At 32.3% G+C, this 27791-nt stretch overlaps 2 protein-coding genes across 2 annotated transcripts in view; one reads left to right on the plus strand and one right to left on the minus strand.

Moving 5' to 3' along the window:
• Positions 1–294: 294 nt before the first annotated feature.
• Positions 295–24953, minus strand: LOC100377129 (uncharacterized). The gene is made up of 4 exons (XM_006818496.3): positions 24829–24953; positions 15367–15916; positions 9649–9830; positions 295–4364 (listed from the first exon to the last, which is right to left on the minus strand). Exons 2-4 carry the CDS (start codon positions 15905–15907, stop codon positions 4254–4256), a joined length of 834 nt encoding a protein of 277 aa, XP_006818559.1. The 5' UTR covers positions 15908–15916; positions 24829–24953; the 3' UTR covers positions 295–4253.
• Positions 24954–25249: 296 nt separating this feature from the next.
• Positions 25250–27791, plus strand: part of LOC144349509 (uncharacterized) — a 123285-nt gene continuing 120743 nt past the window's right edge. Inside the window, exon 1 of the mRNA XM_085507935.1 lies at positions 25250–25416. Within this exon, the coding sequence (XP_085364061.1) occupies positions 25343–25416 (74 nt within the window). The 5' untranslated portion in view covers positions 25250–25342. The remainder of the gene's footprint in view (positions 25417–27791) is intronic.

The raw sequence follows: 27791 nt of genomic DNA on the forward strand, positions 1-27791 counted from the left end.
GGTTAGACTTGACACAATCTCATATGGTGAACTTAAGTTTGGCTGAAAGTTGTTGTGTGTAGGCAGAAAGAACAGTTAAGAGACAGAAATAAGCAATCTTTTTCTTCAATGGATACTGGGATTAGGGCACAACCCTGCGAAAATAGTGAACAAAAAATAATATAAATAATGAGTGTAAGAATAGCGAGTTAAATACCCTTATTTACAAATGTTGGGCTTCATGCTTTATGGAGACTGTGTACACTGCCAATTATTCTTAGATGACGTAAGATGGAATAAATAAACACACAAATGTTGACATGATAATTTTATTACACTATAGAAACCTATATATATTATTACATCAAGATAATGATGAAAACTTGAAAACACAGTGATGCTGACAGTGAATTGTACCGACAACAGATCATGCTATACCTGGGGGTGGGTGGGGGTATAATGATGGTGATAGAGGGCTACTAAAACCTCAGAAATGTCCACAAGTCCATACCAGTGTATTGTTATCTGCACAGTATGCCAAGTCATGCAGTTAAAACAATCCCATGTACCACCTGCCAACTAACTTGTTGAATAGAAGGGGCAAGGTGCAAGTAAATCATTCGGAATATGCACTCATCAGGAATACAATGATAACAGACAAGGATGTTGTTTTATGGAAGGGGACTAGTTATTTTTTCACTATCATAGTGAAAATAATCAAACCTTGCTCACAAACAATTCCTTCACATTATATTCCAGGAGAGAGGAGAGGGCACATGGTCATAAATATATGCACTTATTTGAACAATTTGGGGAAGCAAACCCTTCAATCATCACACCACTACTTCCCCAGTCGGACAATTCCTGTTTTGAAAAGCTCTATACAATCAGCTTGGTATTCTGTACCAACTTTTCTTTAACTTGTCACATGACCTTTGGGAGGGGCAGGAAAAGTCAGTGAAAAATAAAAACATCACTCACATGTTTGTATTAAATTTTAAAATATATAAATATATTTACAGCACATTCTGAAATCAAACTTGTCAGGGTAACAAAACAGAGCAAAATAACTTTCCCAGCCCCCAAATATCCCAGTAATTATTATATTATAGCAAATGTGAAGAGAAATTCAACAATAATGGAAATGTGACAGATACCAACAATGACTGTTCAATCTAATATACCACCCCTCCGGAAAATTGCAGATACCAAGAATGGCTCACCCCCATTGAAAATATTGCAAATGCCAGTAACCTGGGCAGAATTCATGGAATGTTAGAAACTGCACATTTTGGCCTGTCAACTGGATGCAAGTTGGGACAAGTTAGTTTTTATAAATTATAGAAAATTATTTTACCATATTGAGCAGTCAACTAATTCTAGCTCAGTTATATATTTGTTTCTGCAACATTACTATTTTTCACTCTTCCTTGGCAGTATCTTGTTCTCAGTCTAAAGTATGTGAAAAAAATAAATTCAAATTCAAAGGCCATTTACAATTATTTGATTACATCCTAAGTATTATTAATATTTGGTCACGCAAACAGGATACAATACTGCATAGTCAAAACTACGGCCTTTGTTACATCTAAGTACTGATTAAAAACTGTCCAGTGACAGTGACTGCATGCAGCAATGGTAAAGGTTAAGTCAATTTCATTGCCTCAGTTGCACAAATGTAAACTCCAATATAGTTTAATGTCATCTCTATTATAGTAATAAAAATATTGCCACTACTCTACCATGAGAAATTTATTGGGTATTTGTGTTGGGATGAGTGGTTCATGCTTTAGTTTCTGAAAAACAAAACATGATCTTAACTGAAAATGAGGTATTTATCTTGTCTTACTGATCTGTTATGAGGGGGGTGGGTGGAGTTAACACCAATTCTTGGTGTACAAGTAAGTTTTGAAATACCAACCTGCAAAGGTAACTGTAAACTGCTGACATTTCAACACCAATCAATTTAATAATTTGAGGGCTTTCAGAATTCACTGCAACCACACTGAATGTAAATCATGCCAATTTGTAAAATTAAAGCATTTTACAGAAGGATTTTTTTATCTGGTGTTTTGTATTTGTGAGATCAAACAGGTTACAATGTAAGTATCTGTATTCCACAGCAGCACAAAGCTGCAAATACCCCTAAAATGCTGAAAAGTAGGCTAAAAAACTATCATAAGTAGGAGGCTGTACCAGTTCATGAGAACAACACATAGGAATAACTATTCATCAAAATTGAGGTGGGTTTCCTGGAATGCGTTAATGTTACTTTAAAATTTCATTTTAATTTCTTACAAGATTTGAAAATGTGCAATCTTATCTCTATATGTAACGTTATACATAAATCCAGACAGTACCTGTACATTGTAAATAGGGTACGTGGTACAAAGGCAGTCTTCTGCTGTATCACAAAATACTGTTTGTTGTTTCACAAATAATTGAATGAATGCATTATTCAAATAGGTATTTGCAAATACAAGTTGACATCAAAATGATAAAGAATTTATTGTGGGGTTAATACGTTAAACATCAGTGGATAAATGGCAGTGAGACTTGCATTCCAGGAAGACAGGCCCTTCAAAAATTCAAATGCCTACAACATTTCTTTCTTATTTAAAAAAAAAACTCTACTTAGAAAGAGAAATTGTTGTACTTGCTCTCCAAGGCACAAATGAACATACTACAAGATAATGAAAGACACATTGACTAGTAAATACTAGTCTGAAGAAAAACATATAATAAATTAGAAACACAATCATGAGGTACAATTTGGCAACCCTAAGGTCAATCACTTTCAATTAATGGAATAAGAAAAATAAAGTTCACATTCATTGACTGTGATGTCATGATTCTCATTTGAATATGTTCATGGTCATGTTAATCAAACTGGGAAATTTTAAATGGTTAACTGTTGATGCAAATTTGCTCACGTATCTGTTCATTGACTATGCTGACAAAGTAATCTAACATCTTGACTAAAACACAAAAAAAATTAAATACAATAAAAGTTTATTTTGAGAAGAGCAACTGGCAGTGAGAAACGCGATTCAAAAAAAAGGGGGAATAAAGATTTATGGAGATGGTAAGCGACATACTTTACCAAATATGGGCATCCATGGACCTTTGTCAGATGTGATGTGATGTGAGTGTACCCATAATCCTCTTTGATTGTAGAATCTGTTCATTTGATTCCAACAAACAAATATAATACATAGCTTTGTGAAAAATGAGAATAAAATGTCAAAAAAAAATACATCGGTAAAATAATGATTTCTCTTTTTCTTGTACGAAATACAGTATATTTTTACTTTTCTTTGTTAAAATACTTGTTTTGTTAAATGACAAATAGACTATGAAATGTAGTGAAAGAATTGACAAAGAATACTGCGCCTGCTAGCATCATGTAAATATGGCTGTGTAAGATTGTGCTTAGTGCTAGAGATCATCAGTGAAGTTCACAATTGCTAATTAATTAGTAAACCATTATGATTCAAAACATCAACAATAATTATATAAAATTTTTCAAGTCACTGAAAATATTCTGCACATACATATTTAAGCAAAGAAATCATTCCCCCTATTGCCAGACTTCCACTCCATGACCTGTTCAAATATTTTTACTCAACATTTGCCTTTTTAAAAAAAACAAAAACATTTATTTCACAACAATATCAATCTTTTATTTTTTTTCTTCTTTTGTTTCATTAGAAAAATCTTTGGTCTCGTTGTTGCTGTGTTCACCTGCATTATAGCACAGACATCAGAAGTGTCTCATCCACCATTAAGCGATCTCACAGGCTCACACAGCTTATGGAAGGCATTTACGCACGATATGAATGAACAATGTCATCTTTAAAGTACCCGATTTATCAACACTTGTCCTTTTAAACTTTGTTATTAATATAATATTTTACGAGCAAGAAAGACGGGACAAAAACGGTGGAAGAATACAGACATACAATGCACGATGTAAATATTTGCAGAGGAACTTTCTACAGTGTAAAGATTTGACAAGGCTTTGTGAAAAAAAGAGAAAATTATAGCCAACTACCGCATAGTTGACTGGCAGCATTTTTTTAATTCACAAGTAAATGTGTCCTCAGTGTTATGGCCTTGTAAATGAGTAAATCCATACTCAGTTTCTTGTTTCTTTTCTCCCCTAAAAGCACCAATCAGAATAACCGTCTCATACAGTACTGTACATTAGGCCCAACCAGTAGATCAGCTGACTGAGTAAATCCAATCTTATTGGCAAGTTTTCTTTCTCTTTATCACACAGAGTTACCACGACTGAATGAAGCACGCCGGCGTATGGTGCCAACTATGCGCCAAAAGAAGTTCTCACCATCATCTGGTCTGTTAACCGAAGCGTAGCGAATAACCTACAAAGGAAAAATATAAAATCAGTTGTAAACTTAAAAAAGAATCCCAAAATACCATTGTCACTCAAAAAACTTTGATATAAACTTTTTTATTAATTTTTCAATTTTTAACAAGGTTTATTGATTATTATGTGACCTCAGTGTGATGAGTAGATTATATATAAAAATGTGTTTTTACCAGTGAAAATTTGAATAGTTTTTATAAAACTTACTCTTAAACACTCAAATTAGCAAACCCCTGACATAGAATAATTTGATTTTTGTATGACTTAACACAGAAAAGACATGTTGAGCATTACAGACTGAGTGTTAATCACTTTAATATATTGATGAAGTCAATTAATTCAGACAAAAAAATGAGTAAACAAAATCTAAAATAGCAACAGACATATTTATTGATAACTATTGTGGTGTTGAAATAATAAACTTTCCTGGGATTCACAACAAATTACTGAAAAGCCACAGAAAAGTAACCTAATAAGAGTTGAAAATGTCTTTATCACATTCAACACATTGGCCACATTTAATTTGTTTAATGCACTGTACCACAGTCTTTGAATACATTAATTATTTTAAGTAAAATCACAAAATTGTCTCCAATGGCCAGCCAAGACCATTTTGGTACTTTAATTAAACACAGATTGTTTATTCCCCCATTTTGAGTTACACTAACCACACTAAATTTGACATATCAATACACTCAAGTGACATATACCATCATAACAAAAATAGGTATTCTAACGCATCAAATACAGTAGTCCCAACTGATATAGCTTTTGTTTTTGTTAGAAATTAGTTCATTACTAAAATTGATACAAGTGGCAGGGATTTTAGCATACATCAAATAAACACAAAATAATCCTGTTTATTATTACATACAACATATTTTCCATCAAAAAGGCATCGACAGATTACACAGTTGGTAATGTGATGTAATAAACATGCATCCCACAGTTCGTAATGTGTTCGCAAACCTCTTAAAGTTATCGTTTTAAAAAGCAAAACTAAATAGTTTCTCCTGTTACTTTGAAAAATACCGAAAATTTCAATTGGTTGTTGAATAACTTTTAAACACTATATTGCAAGAGATATTGAATGATGTATTATTAATATTGACATTCTTGAAACATCTTTAATACATATTAATTCATTGAAAGAAGTATTTCTAGCTAGTATAACTTAGTTCTGCAACATGATAGAATATACAGCTAATAAATCAAGAGAAGTCATATAAAATATTAAAAAAGATAAAAAGCATTTCTGTTTTTAAAAAACATGTACAAATCATAAAAATTGAAAATTACGATTTACCCTGACCTGCTTTTCCGCTGCACCCATCATTCAATCAACTCAACTACCTTTATATTCCACTCATATCCTAGTTTATGTCAGGGTCCCTGCAGCATATTTTGTCTTGTTCAATGCAACACTCAAGAATAATAGTGATATACACGGACTAAAAGACACTCAAATTTGGGTGAAATCAATAATTTTTTTTTTATTCTGAGACAGGTCATTACTAAGTTGAATGGTTTTAATTTAACTGATTTAACAATTTTAAATGTAAAAGAAAATGACCATTGTTCAATCAGACACAAACTGTGGAAGATTTCACACTGACTGAATGATAGATGCAATATGGTAGAATAATATTATTGAAAATATACTTAAAATAGATATAGACAAGCAGTTGAGAATGGAAATCAAAATAATATACAGTTTAATTAAACTTTTCAGTCAGAATTTAATTAGATGAAAATTTTAACAAAATATCATGTTTTTCTCGCTAGAACAATCCAGTAGACAAAATAGGATGCCCTGGATATCCAGGGACTTATATGACGTGCTTGTCTGTAATGACCACACCCGCCTGCAAACCCAACCCAGTTTAAATATTTATTCTCATTTCCATTTGTTATTTGCCAACAATTCTTGACCTATATCATTATCATTATCAATATGCAGTTTATTTCATCTTATTAATACTATATTTAGTAATTGTATTTATTTTTATATCAATCCAACGTTGATGACATTGAAGACAACTATTTGAACTTGTCCAAATCATCAAAACAAAAACAAGATGTCAATGAATTGCAGTACAAAAAGTTCTTATTTCATAGAATTCTCCAGAAACCAGTCTACAGTTCAGTTCAACCAAAAAATAAATAAAATGATGTTACCTATGATACAACCTTCAAGGTGACCTTGGCAAATGTCAAAATATTAAAATCAATTCAAGACAGAAGTAGGAATACATTATCACAGAGCTTGTCGAACAATTGTATTTTCTGTTCTTAAGAGATGGAAATTTTGATGTTACGGTAATCTATTTTCAAGTGCCATCTTATTACATTCAGAATGAGCCAGATGTCGGAAAAACATAATATCGTTTTTTAACTCTCCTTTTAAGTAGTAAACAACGAACCTCAAGAATATACAATATGGAAATATACAAATTTGTTTTCTTTGAGATGGGAAAATATAAGTCCCTTATGTTTTAACCAAAAGAAATTGATGACAGAGCTGAAAATATGGCCCCATGCAAAGAAAGACAACAGACAGTTGAAATTTCAAATCAAATTTCAAATCAAATCAAATCAAATCACCATTTTCATTACATGAGTGCATTCATCTCATCTTACAAGTTGTAAACTGAGCTGAGTGCTCTTAGATAAGTTAACTTGGACCAAGTTACATTAGAGAACCATTTTAAACATAATTACCCTGTGACATACACATATCATTCAATAAAACAACAACACTTTCAAATTTGACAGTTTTTGGTCTAGAATTTCATACAATGTAAATATGTAAATTTTTGTATTTTTGAAAATTAACAAATTTTTCACAGAAAAGCTATATATAGCATGTGCGGCTCAGGTGATTGCTTAATCTGAGCTCAGAAAAAGGTGTCTATTTCTCAATCTGCAATGCAAAGATGGTTGATTTTGCCTGAGAATTTAAAAATAGAAAATTTGATGACAAAAACATAGTGAACAGTGGCTGCAATACATACATACACAGAACTCAACATTAGTAAATCACATTCATTGTTTGATATATATTTTTAAAATCACCAAAATGTATCTGAAAAATGATATAGTTCAGTTGTGAGGGCAGTACATTTACAGGTACCTTTTAAAATCAAAGAAAGCTCAAAAAGAATTCCCATGTGCATATGTGCATCTAAAAATAAAAATTTTAAAATATAACTGCAAGCAATGATTAGGGTGGTTTCAAGTAGCTATGGTTTAACAATTATAAATATTTAATGAAATAATGACCATATATGATGACTTGATATTTTGGTCATACAACATTATAGCACCAGTTGCATGTTATCTGCAGCAGTACTTAAGATATTACAGTTATTAAGTCATTAGTAAGCAAAAACAGGTCTATGCAATATTCCAAGACATCTATATACTCCATTTCATTGAAATATATTGAATAATACATGAGAAACAAGTGAAAATGCTTCAAGTTGGCTAATTAATAAGCAAATTAGGTGATTAATATGCACAGGTTTTTACCCAAAACTAATCAGTTTTGTGCAAAGTCCTAGAGCATCTATGTACCACGTCATAATGAAACATAATGCTTAGTATCAGCGGGAAAGCAAAAAGCAAAAATTTTATAATTATGCAAATTAGGTAATTAATATGTGAGGATATTACTCCAAAACTTATCAGCTCTGTACATTGTCCTATGACATCTATGTATCAAGCATCATTGTAATGTGATGATTAGTACTTGAGATATCAGTGAAAAAGCTGAAAATTAGCTAATCATTATGCAAATTAGGTAATTATTATGCATGGATTAAAACATAAACCATTGTCCTAGAGCATTTATGTAGCAAGTTCCATTAAAATCCAATGAATGGTTCTTTAGATATCAGTAGAACAGTCATTGAACAGCTAAAAATTAGCTAATTATCATGCAAATTAGGTAATTAATATGTATGGATTTAAACTAAAACCTAATGAAACATGCGATTTAGCCCAGAGCATCTGTACATCAAGTTTAAAAAAAAACCAACATACGGTTCTTGAGAAATCAGTGGAACAGATGGACACACACAGACAGACTAACTGCAAAAACTCCCATTGTGTGCTTTGCACACACGAGTCAAAATCTACAACACATGTTTTGACAGTATTCAGTGAAACTAATTGAGAAATTACAAAAAGGTAACAGATATAGCAACCCATCTCTCATATTATTGGTGGCAGGGACAGACACAAAATTTTTTTTTACCTGGTTCGATTCTTAACAAAAAATAAAAATAAAAGAAAACTTAGAAAGAATTTCCGTTTGCTGAGAGTGTTTCATAATATTGAAAATTAATTCAAAATTTAATATGGCTTGGCGATTAATATTGGTCTGCTATTAGAGATGAACAACATGAAAACAATGTGATCCACAGTATTAAAGTTTATAAGAATTTTTGAAATATAAAATATTGGTTAATAAAATTAGATAATCAATATACATCATTTTCTACATTAAACTAATCACGTCTGCGGGTTATCCTGGGCATCTGTACCAAATTCATTGAAATGCATATTATGTAAATTAGGTATGTGCTTTGCCCCAGGGCACCTATGTACTAAATTTCATTGAAATATAATTAGTAATTGAGATATCCATAGAAAGCCAACAATTAGCTGCCAGTCATCCATCTTGGATTGAATCAGTAAACCACTGCATGTGCATATGTCCCAGATAAAGTACTAGGCACATGCAAAGAATAAACAGATTTGGTCCACAAGGTTCTGAAATATGACTCCGAAACCAACATGTCGTTTTTGAGATATCAGGGAATGGACAGACAGAAACACACACACATGCAGACAGACACACATGCAGACAGACTAACTGCAAAGACTCAAAAAGGATATCAAATTAGTGACCCCACAATATAAGATTTATTGAACTTGTGTAGCTATTTTCATTTGTTCTTCACCAACAACAAGTAAAAATACTACATTTGTTTAATAAATCTAATATTGCAGAGTAACTCATTAGATATCTTGTGTTTATTTTCACCCTACAAAATGATAAACATAAGTGGGTTATATTCCCAAAGTGGATAAACAGCACCCTTAATATACCCATAAAAATACCTGATAAGCATGGCAACCCCGAATCCTATATATATACAGTGATATGTGCTTTACTGTACGTAAATCAAGTATCATAAAACTGACCTCTTGACTATTTAATGTGTAATTAATCACTTGCAAATTGTAACATTAACAAGTGAAAGTGAACTCACCCTACATTCTTGATAAGAATGGTGAAATTCATCACTAATGCGACGCAATTCTCTGCCAACTTCAATCTCTGGTCTTGCAGCTTCTCCCTCAGAATGCGATCTATTCCGGAACTCTAGTAAATCAGGCAGTGGATAAACAGATCTTGATTCGGTGGACATTGAGAATGATCTCCAACGGTCTCCTGAAAATCACAAACAAAATATGCTAGTCAATATCAATATAGTAAATGCAATTTTGAATTGTAAACTTTTAAATCACAGTTGTACTGAGAGGAAATTAAGAGTTAATTACCTAGGTTAATAAGGTACATTAAAAAACAGAGTGAATTACATGGTTAATAATTTGCATTAAAAAAGTATAACTGTAAAATGTAAAATATCATACAAATAAAATACAAATACAAATTTGGAATTATAGGATTCCAAAGAAATAGTTAAAAAAAATAAAAATACAACAACAATACTGTCAATTATGTCACCATGTGCAGATATCTACCAAGCGTAAGTTTAATATTTGACACTTGAAAGACAGCCAATTAAACCATTTAAAAATGATTCCTAGGGCAGAAAAAATTACCATTATATCAAAATATTTCTTCAGGATTAATAAAATTAATAACATTTCACACAAAAGTGATTATAAGAAACATACTGTGTCATGCAAAGAATGTCAGACAACTACTGTCAACACCTCTGAAAACAAAAGTAGGTAGAAATCCCATTAGTTACATATCTCAATAATATTAATACAGCGTTATACAGACCCCTACTGGGCACAAGCATTTAGTACCAACATGCTTGATATGACCTTCAGAATCATTTTACAGCAAGGGTGTTAAAACAATGAATTATAAACAAAAATGATGTTTATCAATATGTAACGGGTTTAGCAATTGTGTTCAATCTTAGCTTTTTACCATCATACACTAGCTTATTTATCTGAAGATAAACTGTCATTATTCATTATGGTATAATAAAGTTACCCTAGTTTTAAAACTCAGGGTTCAGCACTATTTTTTTAATTTCAAAAGACAGATACAGCCCCACAGGATACTTATAAATGTCCAACCTTCATCAATAATTATTTGTTTTCAAATGATTGATTATTGTTTTGCTTGGTAAAAAGGAATGACCTTTGTTATTGTCATGGCAACTAGACTAAAGTTACAATATTATTATTGTGGAACTTTAAGATGTTCAAAAGCTTACTATTAAATGTACCGTTCAACCAGAATGAGTTAAAATAAAACAGCTCTAAAGTATTTATTGTTTTTTTCAACTGTGTAATCAATTGTGCTAGTATGAAGGCTGGTTATAATGGTTGGCTAGCTTCAATATATGAACATTGGTTTAAAACTACTGTGGAGAAAATCTTATAAGTAGCTTATTTGTCAAGGTACTTTGAAAAGTGAACACAAAAAAGTCAGAGCCGTCAAAATAGACGTCATTGTTGCTATTATGGAACACAAATATGACTGTGCATATGTTAATGAGAATATTGCCATGGTAACTGTGATGTCATTTGCACCTGCAACAGTTTGTAAGTCTGTCTGGCCAAATGAAATTTGACTTGCATTATTATGGTTATTAATATTTTATACTTAAACTGGTGGAAAAGTTATGCAATTCACTTTGTTTATCCTGAATCATTAATACTCACTATTGTAAGATAATGTGTGTAACTCTTTTGTTATGTAATACTCTTACTCATTCATCTACATATCCAATCTCAAAGAAGACAGTCCCTCATCTCAAAGTATCATTCATTATAATGTCCTACTGTAAAATACTTTATTTTAGCTGCAATTAATTTTCGCTGAAGAAACTTTTTTATGGAATTTATTTTCACAAATTTTTCATGAGTTGAATGTAAAATATAAGAAAAAAGGTATATTTGCTGAATTTTATTTTCACTGAATCATTTCTTCAGCGAAAATAGCGAAAACTAATTCCAAGCAAAAATAAAGTATTTTACAGTATACAATTGGATAAAATCACCATACCACATAAATTTGCATATATTATCATATATTTACTTAAATTAACATGCATTTATTTAACTTAAAAATATTCACATGAATTATCATAAATTTACATAAAATATACGTTTTGACAAAATTAACCTTGTCCTAGTTTCTCTGATAGCATGTGACCAAACTAACAGTAATGTACTTTTAGATATTCAAACTAACCCACAATTATATTGGAAGCCAAGGAGGAAATTATCATATTGGCAATACAATGTTTTGTAGATGGAGGGTCTTTATTGGCAATGAGTTTACATTATGTTAGTAAAAATACTTTGATAATTTTTTTTATTGTGACAAATCACTCCATTTCAAGCTGTCTGAAACACCGACAGGATAATAAAGGGCTTGGAAAAAGGGTCTAGAACACTTAGAATATAGGATGTATTACAGTCAAGAATTTAATTTCTTACTTCTGAGGATTGAAAAAAAGAATTGCTGAATGAGAAGGGATAGAGAGAGAGGGTAGAAGTTGGGAGGGTAAGCATTTATGACTTACTCATACTTAATAATAGTATAGAGATTCACTCAGGCTTAGTAATACCTTTAGTTTTATTGAATGAATCAGATAAACTATATAAAAGAAATATTGAGTAATCATTTTAAGATGCTAAATTCAAATGCAATGTCCTAAAATATATAACTAAATTAAAAAATTATATTTTCTGTAATCCACTTGTTTGAGAGAAATAACAGTTGTTACCATTCTGAGTATGTCTTTGTAGATAGTCTAGTTCAGTTTAATTTCATACACCGCCCAGTTTGTTACGAAGTAATAATTGGACTTTCACCACCTGGTAACAAGAGCCTTATGAAATAAATTTCAATTGAAAACAATTTCAGTGATTACTAAGTCTCAGTCTGGAAAATACACAGATTGAATTTGATATTCTGGTTTTCAAAATAACTGTCAACTTTATAGCTGGTGTAGCCAGGGTGATTTGTCTGAGTCCTTGAAAGGTTAGTCCTAAATATATTGACTTAAATATTGATGTCATTTGCAATCTTGTTACTTCCCAGTTATAATCCTAATATACAAAGAAAACAGCATGAAGATACCTTGCTACATTGCATGTTCTCATCAATTATTGAAAACATGTTCCCGAATCCTTGTACATTTTGACTCTATGCAACAATAGATCATTTAATTTATATTTGAATGCAACAGTAAACTGTATTAATTTAAAATTCGAAAAAACATGTTAGTCAGAAAAAAACATGTAATTTTGTAGCAGTGAAAATTTGACAGGGAGTCACAGCTTCTATTATCATACATCAATAAAGAATAAATTTTAAAAACACTACATTTTTTTGACATTTTCCTGCATGGATGGTACCATAAAATAAATGACAAATAAAATAATAACAGCACTGTATTATTTCTTGTACTTAAAATAAATACTATCCACAACATTTTTAAATTTAATTATACACAGATTATTATTACTTTAAAACAAAAATTGTCCAATGAGATATTGGCCACATATGATTTTTAATTAGGTAGGAGGCAATAATACAATTTAATAATATTGTTTAAAAGTCGTGAGTTGTTTACACTTGATAACACATAGACTATTAACCTGTTCACTACTGGAACTTGACAGCCACAATTTGGTTCCACTTTTCAATTCATAGCGTAATTTTTGACAGAAAGTGTCAAAATTTTATGCTTCAAATATCCCAAAATAGAGTTTATGAGCAATGAACAAAAATGGCATGAAACAAGAGAATTTTAGAATTTGACAATGATGATAACATCCTGCACCTTTTTATGCATTTTTGTACAATTTCTGCATCATTAGATCAGATGGACATAACTTGCTATCTGATACAGATCTTGATGTATGCGAGTCCCATAATTTCTCAAATCTCATAACTCACTAAAGCTGTAGTTGGTCAGTCACACTGATACTAACACTTTTTCATTGTTATTTAATACCAGTGTGTATTTATAGGACTCAAACATTAGAAATCAAACACAAAGTGTATTATTGCCAGTTCTATATCCCAATGCGAACAAACCAGCAACCCAACCAGCAGTATTGCAGTAAAGCTCATGGGTTCAAATTTAACATTTTGTGATGGTAAGCTGATATCATTATTGCTATTTTGTTTTGTTTTGCAAAAAACTGAGCTATATTGCTATACTTCTGGTTGGGTTGTTTTGTTTAAAGTAAATACTATGTAAATACTATCATTTTATCTGCCAAGAATTTAGTGCACATTTTAATATATTGTTTTTGTAATATTTTGTAATTTCTCAAGGGGATGTTTACTTTATTTTTTTGTTTCCAGTAAAATGGACAAAAGTTGATTAAGTACTATCCATAATCTTATTACTTGACTTGATACTGTACTATTTGGACACTGAATCATTTATTCCCAGTATCATGTTCAGTGATTATTTGATTATTACATGAATTCTCAATACAGAACTGCACATTAATAAGCATATGGAAAACATGCATAATAAAAATACATTTTTTTCTCTGCATAAACTGTGTATTCCAGTCTCTGGGGACTCAAATAGAAGCTAAAGAATATAATAGCTCCAAGAAATCAGTACAATCATATCAAGAAACTATATTTTATTTTCATAGATAAAAGTACTCTAAACACAATAAATCACACGAAACCAGTTTGATGAGTACCGGGGTATACCTTGAATTGTGCCAATTTGGTGAACCACATCAGGATTATTTGAATAGTCTAGTGACATTATTATACTTGCTAACAAATAAAAAATGAGTGACAGTCGATAGACTAAACCGTATTGATTCATGGTTGTCTAAAACATAACAGTCACAGAAAGCCTGCAGGGATTGAAGAGCTAAATCCAACACCACATATCGTGCTCATTCCAAGATATTGATTAAGTAATAAATAACACTAGAAGGGGTCGGAGGGTCATTTTTTTTTCAAGGATACTTTCTTCCTCAATGTCCACTACTGAATGATCCTGACTATATTTTACTGATTCCCCCTTTTTTTGTTACCGGTACTATGCATACAACACAATTTGTAATTATAATTACCTGCATTAATTAATTAATTGATTAATTAATTATTTTACTGAACATTTCTTGCCAGCATGTGTTGTAAACTGTGTAAACTGACTCCTAATATTTTGGAGTTCTTCAACATTGCATTATTAAGCTTTGAACAAACAATTATTATATTATTACCAGTATATTATATTAAATTGCCTGTATATTAAAATAAATATACATGCCATATTAGGTAATTTTACTGATACAATTCCTCATACCATACCCATAGCAAATATTCAAATGAGAACTAATTAGAGTTAAACATATATTTACAAATACAACTTTATATTCACAAATACAAATTTAGTCAAAGTTTAATTTTACAGTACACTTATACACTCTTTACACAATTACAGATTTAAGTACTCATGCTGAGTCCAACATACACGCATAAACAGCCAATTAACAACAAACCACCAACATTTAATATTCACCTTTAATGGAAGGAAATTATGGAATATAAAACTGAGTTGTTGTATATCTCTGCTTACTGTGAAGAAGTATTGTTCAGAAAATATTATCAAAATATTTTCTAGTTTTTGTACCACTTTTTTGATGAAATACGAAAAATATAGTACATATTTCAATTCACAAAATGAGAAAACTAAACATTTGTGAAAACTAATACTATCTATACATACCTGGAACGTTAGGAAGTAAAACATCATCATCATCATCATCATCATCATCATCATCATCTTCACCGACGTCAAGGTCACAATCAAGATCTTCATCACTGTTGTTATCCCTATCATCAACATTAAGGTGACTATCTGCATGAGGTGTCTGTGTTGATACTGTGTGGCATGATATTGGACTTCTTTCACATTTGTAACACATACTGCTCAGTGATGGTGACGAGAAGCGCCGAATCATAAACGACCCCTGACTAAATGCTGGCGAGGCTGACATCCCATCGAATGTGCTGCAGTTTCGTGTAACAGGCGCTGGGATGGAGATGGGAGCTGAGGTAACGACAGGAACTGCCATATTGTCGGGAAATCTATTGGAATGTGTGCCGTCTTCAGGAATGCTGGCCATTTGCGGGTTACTTTCCTGCATGGTGGTGTACTTATACCGATTATATCCGACGCTACTTGCTTTGTCTTCACTCACACTAAGTAAATTACCAACTGCACTTGCTTGTTTGTTGTGTGTGACCTCCACTGAACTTTCGTTCATTCTATTAATCTGTTGTGAGACAAAAAAAGAATGGAAATTAATTATTAGTTAAGTTAAGCACAATATAATGTTTAGAAACCCTGCTGGCCATCCTTGACAGTTTATAGCCTTGGGTACCACTCTGTGACAGCTATAATTGTTGTAAGGTGAGAAACACAAAAGGTGTTGCAAACACCATCCTGCAGGGTAAAGTACAACCATGGAACAAACAATTAAAATTATTAACTAGATGTACTTCGTCAACAAATGGAAAAAAACATTACAGCAAAGCAAAGTCAACAAACCAACAGACATACTGAATTCCAATCCATTTATTCACAAGTTTCACAAGAAGTCATGGTCATCATCGAAATGATTCAGCATTCTATTTAATACTAGATGACTAGACATGACATATCAGTCTATGATGCAATCATTAATAATAATTATGTAAATTAATCTAGATGATATTATACCAATTATTGAAACATTTTCAGAGAATAAAAATAAGTGACACTGTCTAATTCAATAGCAGACAAACGAATTTGCCTCGGCAAAACAAAAATGCTGCTGCAGCTGCGTTCAAGTAATAAATGAGACTCAACATCACCATGGAAACACTAACATACATTTATTTCAAACTTGTCACGGTCTAGCATGTTGAGGAGATGTCAACAGTGCACCAGTACCAATATAATATTCATAGCAAATAATATGACTCAATTTGGAGCAATAATTTCCAAAGGGATCATTTTTAAATAGCCGCAAGCACACCATTCGACAAGTATTAGAAGTGGATGAAATTTATAATTTATTTATTCAATTGAGAAATGGAGAAAACATCACTAAATTTAAACTATTTTGAAACTGCCAAGTTAGGTTATATGTAATAATTACATATCCATGTTACAGGGCACAAAAGGTGATTAACATTAGTTTCAGTCAAATGTACATGGATAAATACATATTTATTATCGTTTTCATCGATAGAATGATTCTGATCAGTTTTATAGATTTTTTTACCATTATTTTTATTTTAACAAATCACCTGCTGAAAGCTACATGGATATTCCAAATGAATGAACTGTCACTGACAGCAGGACAGCATGTGTTCAATTCATTTAGTCTGGTATTAATTATTTCATAAAATTTACATATTTTAATTATTATTTTATGCACACCTTATGGTGCAAATTTTATAAGCATTGTCTTTATTGAAAAAAATGCAGTAATGTCTTAGGCTAGGTCATGCAGAGTACAAGGTTAGCCTGACCTTACATTTATAAATAAAGCCATTAGGTACATGTATATTAATAGGAATTTCAATGTTGCATACTGCACACAGTAAAAAGTAAACAGAGACATGCACCAAGTGACTGCCAGAGACATAAATAGAAACATCACATACATTCTGACTTATACCAAATCTTACTCAGAAAGACACACAGAAACAAAATTTACAATGACCTTTAAAATATGCCACTGATGCATGTTACAACATGATCTTAGTAATTATATGCGAGCCTGTATGAAAACAACTCGCCAGGGTGATCTGAAAGTGTTGCCTTGACAATTTAAAACTCATGAACAGGATTTCTATGTATATACAAGCTACCAATAAAACAGCTGACTGACACACAGAATAAATCTGTTCACATATAAAAACAAACAATGACTTAGGGGGGGGGGGCAGTACTGAATGAACACTATGGTTTTTGAACAGCAGTCTTCATGCATCACAAACCACCATAGATAAACAAAAAAATATCTTGAAGACATGAAAACCACACTCTAACACTAAGTTAAGGTATAAATACCTGCAAAGTCCAGCATAATAGTTTGAGATTCTGATTACAAGTTAGTCACACAAATCAAAGAGAATGACTATACACACTGAGTACAGCCTGCCTAGACAAAGAATATGGAAATAGCTCAAATCTCATTGTGCTTTGGAAAAGCCCAAACATCAGGGTAAAAATAGGCATGACATCAGTGTTATTGACAGACACATACATGGACTTTCAGACCATGCCCACTTTTGACATGACCTCCCATCATACATTTCACCATTCCAGATTAAAACTGATAATGAATTTTCTTTTTCAAGCCCAGTCTACTGCCATCTAGAGGCTGCAAACTGAGTGATTCGACAATAACTATTCCATCACTCGTTGTCGTTGTCAGGTTGGAATAACTATTAATAGACACCTGAAGAGTTAGCATAAATCTCTAGCTTGAATGCTTAATGGAAGAGCCGACAAGCTCTTCTATCCACTGCATGCCTGTTAAACACGTCTTCAAAGAAAAAAAGTTTGAAAGCCATTTTTTGTTCATGTATACTAGCATAGATAGGAACTTCACACAGTATGGCAACAAGAAAAAGATCAGAGGTTTATTCCTCAATAATATAGAGGTTAAGTAGGCAATGATATGAACACTACTAGTAACATGTCCTAATAGAACTACAACAGGTTAGCTACCACTGCCAATAATTGTTAGTTTGCCCTCTAATAGGAAGAGGGTGACTGGTTTTCTAAGAGTAACTCTCCTGAATGGTTTTAACAAACTATCCTCTTTCTTATTTACAACTGTGCTGCTTTCAATAGATCTCATGATAGCATCTGCCCAGTCGACCACTTTCTGTATTATTTCTTTAAATTGCTAGTGCAATATACATTTTAATTTTATAATTCCATTTCCCAAGTTCTTTTTTTAATTGCTATCCCCTAAATTATAGTATTACTGCTGTAAGGGAATAGTTAGCATTCTTTGTTTAATTATCAGTTGATATCCAAATTAACACAATTTTACTCACCAAAATATTGTGCAACATTTTGCATATTTTTATTAATTTTTATTTAATTTCTTTGTTAATTTTAAACCAAATGGACATTAATTGCTAGTACCTGCAAGTTTCAATCAAAATGTTTAGAAAAATAAGGAAAATGGGTTTTGTTGCCACCTGTCTCATTATAATAACTTCTCAGACCTCCCAAACAAACATACAATCTTATCAAAGTTTTCTTGATATAGTATTAAAAACAATATTTATCATAACAAACAAGTAGAAAACATTCTCACATTTTCATTGCCAAACACACAATTATAGTTATTACCGTAATAAGAAAGTAGTGAAATACAAAATTATTACTTTCAATCAAACACTTAAATACACCACTGTATTAACAGCCAAGTGAGTGACAACAACATAACTAGACGATATAGATTATTGAATGGATCATTGATTCCAGATCAGGTAAATGTCTTTATTTTATGCTCTAAGTGAACCGTCTATCATCCATGAAATAAGGCCTCACAATTTATCTTTTTAAATTGTTTACACGTCTATAAAACTTTTCACACTCTGCATCTTTTTTCACTTTTCCTCTATCAAAGATGGAATGAAATCCAAACAATTTTAGAAAACAAATGAGTGACATGTGTGGGTATCAGCAAAGCGATTTTGTTGGTATATGATAATATTAATCCTAAACTGCATCAGTAGTAAATGCTGCCTGGGTTTCTATGACAACTGGGAAAGTCGCCAAGAATGATCCATATTTGGTAGTTGTCTCGTGGCATGATGTCATCAAGTTGCTTTATTGTCTGGTCGACATGCAAATGTGATCTAATATATTGACAATGCCAATTACCTCTAAGTCGAACCAGAACGCCCTCTTTTTCAATCATCTGAATGGACCACACCCATTATTTCTTCTTTCTATTAATATTCATATACATTTTTCTAATTCATTTATTTCTGCCCAAATGAAACTATTTAATGGTGATTTTATTCTGTACCATACTTATCATAAATATTGACAACTATGTTTTTAATATATCTACAACATAACCATCATTGTATGACCAATGTTATACAATCGCATGGAAATTGAGACATCCTTGAAAACATTAGTTTTCTGTAATCACCACATAAAAGAAGTAGAGCACTATGATGTCAAAAAGTCTGAATATGCTGCCATAATCATAGTGTTTTTTTGTTTATTTTTTATTTCTTTCAAATATTGAAGGGTGATACTTATTCTCATGATGAAGGCATCTGTAATACCAATAGGATTAATTTTTGTATGAAAACAAAAGGAGAACGAAAACCACGATATCTGTTTTGTTAAATCAAGACTTGTGACTCAGACTCACCAACTACCAGCCAAATCAGACATATATATTTCCGGAATCCAATTGTTTCAATATCTATTTAATATACTGTTTCCTAAAAAACCTTTCTCTAATAACGTGATGTGTCACACTCCTGGTTGCATGAATGAGGGTAAAGCAAAATACATTTATTTATATACAAATATATAAAAAAATATTATTTTACTAATCTATAGTATATATAAAATCTATAAACATGCTATGGACCTACTTGTTTAATTGGTTGTTTACTATGTACTATTTTTTCTTTCTTTAAACAGTTTTTAATCTAATATGTACTTCGAAATTATTCAAATTGATTACAACACTGAGCATTTTTCTTAGATATTATTTTTAATTATTTTAACTATTAGATGATTGAATTGATATTTTGATAGTGTGCTGCTTAACTGAATAATTTGTTCTTGTTTTTTGGAAAAGATTATTTTCCATCTTAAAACAGTGGAGCACCACAGTAGATGTAGTAGATTTTATAATAATTGTGAAAAGAAAGAAGTTATGTTACACCTCAGACAACAAGAGAGGATTCATGGTGTAACAATAACAACCATATGAGATAATAAGTCATCAACACAATATTCGCTTCATTTTACCCAAAATGCTTAATTTTAATCCTGATAAAATGATTCAATAATTATCGACAATTTCTCAGCCAATAAAAAAATGACACATGATTAGTAACTTTTGTGGTTACAAATGACAAATGCTTTCTGATAAATAATATTGTACCACAGTATCTGGAATGAAAACACAATTATGTAACATTACATAACTCCCTTGGCAGTAAATTAGCATAAAAGATACAAAGATAATTTTTTTTACTGAAAATCATTGTCACATAACCACTGGACAATAACAATGACAAGGCAATGATAAAAGAAGTCTTCAGTCACAACATGTATTATTTCAAGGTCTTGTCACAGGATTAAAATAACATTAGGATAATTTAGCAGCCAACATTTCAAGAAACAGGATAAGGAGGTAAGAAGTATTTTTTTAGAGGTATTTTTTGCCTGTTTTACTACTTATTTGTATATTTTCAATAGCAATGAAATTTGTTTAATAAAAAACAACAAAAACATGATGGCTACAATATTTCAATCTTGGAAAGGACAGTGTACAAGAAAACTAAACCACAGTCAGCGTTTACAAGTAACTGTAATATGCTATCTAACAGTTAGATATGAGAATATACAAAAAAGAAGTGAAATAAAATAATATTTTTCACTCTAGAGTCAATGAAAAAAATATATCAAAATGATAAAAAATTACATTCATGTAAAATTAACCTAATGAAATAGGATCTGCAAGTGAGACACCCAGGTAAACAAGCAAATAAAATAGAGCTCCTCAAGAAATAAATGTAAGAAAAATTTTAGGCAAAGATGATAGGCAACTAAAATGTTTTTCTGGACAAAACAGAGGAAGTTTCCAGTGAAAATTGTGAGATATTCCTCAGAACACACACACAAACAAATATTAATCAAATTGTGAAAATAAATCACTGAAAGCTACATCTGAAAAAAAAGAAAAAGAAATGAATAAAGTGGAAATGTTTTTGATTCTTAAAAAAAGGAAAATAGATCTAGGTAGACACTAATAATAGATGTTTTATGTCATGGCGTCTGTGTGTCACCTATGTTGTCGTCACACTGAGGAGAAAGAGAGGCACAAATCCAATATGTCGGACGGGCAGTGCCACGCACACAGAAAAAAAAAAGAAAAGATATTTTGCTGAGGAAAAAAAGATATCAATAAATTTTTACTGCTAAAAAATACTACTACAAATAATACAAGGGATTTAAAACAATTTGAAGAACGATTTAACGAGTGGAAAAACATAGAAAATTTGCATAACATTAAGTGACAACTACGCAGCTTTAATTGATTTTCTTTGTTTACTAAATAACGAACCCTATAAGTAAGCAAAAATATTAGGAGCTGAAATTATGTCCTATCAAAACTAAAATAATGTTCATAGCTTTAGGATGTATCATGAAATAGAGTAATTGTTAAGATCAAGGGCGGCAAAGTAAACTGCAATGTTTGCACGTTGTGGAACGTATCATCAAGGTGACGAAGGGACTTGATCCAGTTGTAGTTGCTAGAAAAGCAAAATTGTAAATGAAGAGCAAACAACATATGAGTTCTCATATTGGTGATACCAATAATATTAATAATACAGAAGAAAACATATATCAAGTGAATCAGCCAGTTTTGAAAAAAAATGGATGGCAAAGATGTTCGACGAAACTGAAAATATTAGAAAAAAAAATATTACAGACTGAAAAAAAAATGATAATAAAATAAATTAAACTAGAGAAAGAAAAAAAATTGCACTTGCCTGAAGAGGTGATGTGGTGAAAAAATTGTAAAAGTAGTGATTATTTGCAATGCTACTGTATCCGTAACGTATGTCTGTCAGACTGTCCACAATAATACTGTGGCTATGAACGCACTGTACGCCCTATATATAGTGGTGGTGTGTTCTCAACAACTGCACCTCATCATCTACACATTAACATAATTCTTCTTTTATTTTATTTTTGTTTTCCTACCCCTCCTTGCCAGGTGAACTAGCTGACCTAACCTTGAATGGCCTTGTTTTGTTTTCCAACCATGATTCTCAAGTCCACTGCCATGATGGATAATGTGTATGCCACATATTTGTCACAGATATGAAAATGACTATAGCAGTGCTATTGGAAAAATCAATAATTTTACACTAATTATACCATAGAATTATTTAAAAAAAACATGTATAACAAAGAAAGTAAAATCAACCAGTCGAGGTTATGAAATTTAGAGGTTGCTGCGTCGTTGTACAGTTTGAAAGAGTCTTGACCCTTGTCATCATGGCTGGGGTTCAAGGTGTAGTTGTCACAAAGTATTCAGTATTCACAAACAACGACCAGTGTTACCATGACAACTTTACAAAAGCAATTTTACATTATTTGTATTTAATACATCAATATTGTTTTTTTTAAAAACCAACCTATTCATTTTTCTAATATAAAAGATATCAACATGTTCCTGAAAAAAACAAAACAAGCACTCCATTGAAATTTGCCATGAGAGGAGAGGCGGTTTTCTTTTCTTAGTAATACAAACAATTAAAATAATCAGAATATAGCGGAACTTTTTTTCAGTTCTTGACAGACACGAGTACCTTTTGCTCGACTGAGGCACTTCACGTCAAACAACGAAAAATAATAACATGTGTAATATGGAACAACGTCACGATACAGCACAAAAATCAACGCTTTTCAACGTAACATTCCGGAGTCTGGTTGGCTTAGGATGTCTTCGTTTGAATGCTGTGTAAACTATAACTTTGAAGTAAAATCGGTAAGACACAAGACACAAAGTATTTTTGTCATGTTAGTCGAGATCACAATATCGACAACATGACTCTAACAACGATAACGATGGACAAAAGGTATGTATTTGAGCCGTCTATTCATCGATGACATCATCGCATTGAAAACAATACAAAAGAAAAAAGAGGGTACGGTTTGTACCCGGCTACTGGCCGGAAGGAAGTGGGAACATTATGATCGAAGCCAAGAAAAAATAAATAAGAAGCGGGTAATGTTTCAAATACTATCAAAGGAAAGAAGCGTACACTTCAATGCCGGCGTATTGGCTAGGCGAATTGCGCACTTACAAAAAACGATTTGTAGATGAAACGAAACATCGGGGATGCGATAAAAACTGCGACATTTACGCTGATCGCGCATTGCAAGACAGGAAAATTAAATTAATAATAAATAATAATTTCAATCAACTGTTACGGACATAGCCAACATCACAAATCAGAGTACAGCGTTTTTTACGTAACGTAAAGGTAGTAACAGACTGCATGCGACGTGAAATTACAGCCACCATTCAGGTGCGCACTACACAGTACGCGATGACGCAGGTAAAAATAGCGAGTAAAAGCTACAAAAAAACATTTAAAGATTCGATTATTAACCTTAAATGAATATCCGATGTCTCTAAACGAGGGAACACGTGTCTTTATGTAAAGAAAAGGTTATGTGCATGACATTTTCATGGTCTTGCGCAAAAAATGCTACGACGAAGTCGTTGCGAAAGTGGACAACGTATCCGACAATACAGCATAGTGTCCATGCCGTAGACATATTGAGGCCATGCAGTGGGGTTTTCTCTGATTTCTACCATGTTAAAAATCTACAAAATGTTTCTACATGCTGTATTTTCGTTTTCAGCACCGGATGACGATGTCTGCACATTTTGAACACATTGCCAAGGACATTGCGAAGTATGCCGCTCGCAGTGGTCGTCTGGCTTGCAGCCAACTCGACTAGCATGAAGCAGAAATGTGTACAAGACGCCAACGTAACACTTTTAGGCAAATCGGGCCTTACGACAACCGAGAAAATACAAGCAAATACTGGAAAGGTATCGACATTGTGACTATATTATTGTTACAAATCTATACCCAAAATGTCCATATTTACATGCATTGCATGCATATATCCAATGCGGGGAGTCATCTAAGGTCATAGCGAGCATACTCTGAGATGTTGTTATTTGTTGTTTTCAACCGCCTACGCATTTATCGCAGGATGTACGAGGTAAAAGTTGCAGTCGACAGCAGTACCGTCTACCGCTATCCAGCTATATTCAGTGCAACGCACACCCGTTATATTATAACGGCCCGGTCTTTTAAGTACGAAACGCATGGGAGCTGCAAGACCAAAATTACACGCACAACGCCACAGTGAAAAAGTATTACCTACCCGGCGTATCGAGAGCGAAGTCGGTGTCTGCTGATTAGCGACAGAGATTTCCCGCGAACTTTTCGGACCCCGGAATGTTTACGTGGTGATGTTGTTTCGCTTAGTGATGCAATGGATAAACTAAATTTGGAAACAAATTCTCCAAATATGGTTGTAGCGGCGCCAGTCTGTAGCTGTCAATCGTTAGAGTGGACCAATCAAATCACGGTATGTTATCCTTAAGGAACAAGTTTGGGCATGTCGCAAGTCCATGACATGCCGTCTTTGACAGTTTCTTGGCACAAGTCCGCCTTTGTTCGTCTGTATTTTGGCACGCGTTGAGAAGCGCTGCTCTGTACGTCACTCGAGAGTCCGCTTTATTTGTGGACAATAGGTGTACACGCCCAAATAAACAGGTGTGTGTCCTCGTATGGCCTCTATAGTCAAGGTAGCCGCATGAAATATTCATTACGGTCAGCCAACAATCTCGCGATAACTTAGTGAACATTTTCGAGAACACAAGGAATGCCGGGTAATGTGCCTTAATGGCGGTCGTTCTGAAAAAAATATAAACATGTCGAAACGACATGGTTTTCGCCCATATTCTAGGTGAGTTACTCTGTGTAAACCCAGTATTTATTATTACTCTTTGAAAAATCGTTTCACGTGGTTTATCAAGCTTGTTTACGAGATTGCTTCAAACACGCTTTACGATGCTGTCACACTGACCCTACTTGTGTGACTGTATTTACTTTTGTTAGTGCTACACATTACTTTCCATTATCATGTGTTTTATCATTTAGTTCGGTTACATAGTGTAGTCGATAGTGTGGTATCACGGTAGCATATGCTATTTTCTGCTACCGCTCTTCTAATACTAGGGTAATTACTTTTTTACATTCCACTAGTTTTCAGTATGCTGTGTAATTAACACATTGTTTTGACGTATTTCCAAGGCAGATGTATTTCTCATTTTCTTAACATAATATCAGGTGGTAGATAATTTCCCATATTTTTAAGCACTCGACTAGTACTTTATGAAATTGACTGGTTTTTTTTTTTGCGAACTCCCTTTTATAACACATTTCTCTTCTCTCATTGTTAATTGAAAAGGGGGCTGTCACTTCATTTGGATTACAGTGAATTGTGCTCAGATTTACAAGTCTTATTGTTTTTTCAAAAATAAAAAAAAAATGACTTAATGAAAATGACTTATACGAGTGCAGTATTTGTGAAAATAAAGAGTGATTGAAAAGGAAACAACTTGTGTGTTCCTCACAAAGTTTGAGTTGCTATTAATATTCATGAGCTGCAATTTACATATCACATGACAAGTTGTATGTAACACTGTCACTGTCAAACCACTGCATAGCATACCTTCCAGCGAACCAGGTGCTGATAGTCAATGATTTCTGTGTAGCCTAATCCTTCCAATGCCAACTCAATGATACAGTCACCTTATAACATCACAAAATATTGAACAATAAAAGTGGGAACGGAAAATATAAAAAAGAAGTCTTTTCTGTCAAATGTTATCTGTATATTATGCACATATGATTGGCTTAATCTAGTTATTCCAGAAATGTCACCGACTAGAAACCTAGTCAATGTCGCTTAGAGCGAATGCAAGAGATACAAGTCGTTTTTTTCGCGATCATTCCATTATTTCCCATTTTTCAATTTTCAGGGATTCAGGAATTTACAAAAAAACTAAGATGTGACAGCAAGTCTCGGGATTTTTCTTGTAATCCTGCATCTAAAAAAAAGATAATATAATTTATTGTTTTTTTTTTATATAACAATAGGTCACAAATGTTTAGTATACTTGTTTATCACCATGGTTTACACTAGTAAAGTGTTTTGGTTACTATTCTACTTTTATTCAATCCAAATTAAAATCAGATGGATTGCTACTCAACTTGATTATTAAGTTGAATATTATGTTAGTTTCCTCTGTACATCAATGTATCGTTTGATCTATGGAAAATATTGATACTGCTGCGCACTTGACATTGAAAAATATTCAAAATCATTTTTGTACTATTAAGTTACTTTTTCTGTGATCAAGCTTTTTTTATTTAGAATTGCAAGCTTAAATTCAGTAGCTCATTCTCTCTAATCTTCTGAGTGTGATTACTAATGAGAAGAATTGATTAAAAGGTGACCTTAAATGTGTCTTGGGAATCAAATGTCACCAGCATGCTCAAAAACACTTAGAAGCATTGAAATTCATCCTGTGTCGTAACACTAAGACTATTTATTTGTCAGTAAATTGATGGACAATAAATTTCTACACTTGTGTTTACAGTATACCGGTACACCAAATACTCCTCATTTACAGAACCTGCCTTCCTCATTGGGTGTACCGTATTTGCTCTATTAGAAGCACTTCTCCTATAGTGCCTTTGTTGTGTACTGAATCATTATAACGTTTTTATGAGTGATGTCATTGGCTGCATTATGCATTGACTAGGGGGGGGGGGGTCCAATGCACTATCTATAGTCATATATTTCTATGTATCTCTATAGGCATATATTTCTATGTATCTCTATAGGCACATATTTCTATGTATCTCTATAGGCATATATTTCTATGTATCTCTATAGGCATATATTTCTATGTATCTCTATAGGCATATATTTCTATGTAACTCTACAGGCATATTTTTCTATGTATCTCTATAGTCATATATTTCTATGTATCTCTATAGGCACATATTTCTATGTAACTCTATAGGCATAATATATTTCTATGTATCTCTATAGGCACATATTTCTATGTAACTCTATAGGCACATATTTCTATGTAACTCTATAGGCATATATTTCTATGTATCTCTATAGGCATATATTTCTATGTATCTCTATAGGCACATATTTCTATGTATCTATAGGCATATATTTCTATGTATCTCTATAGGCATATTTTTCTATGTAACTCTATAGGCATATATTTCTATGTATATCTATAGGCACATATTTCT

The sequence above is a fragment of the Saccoglossus kowalevskii genome, chromosome 2 (genome assembly GCF_978046115.1).
Source record: "Saccoglossus kowalevskii chromosome 2, keSacKowa6.1, whole genome shotgun sequence".
Lineage (NCBI taxonomy): Eukaryota > Metazoa > Hemichordata > Enteropneusta > Harrimaniidae > Saccoglossus > Saccoglossus kowalevskii.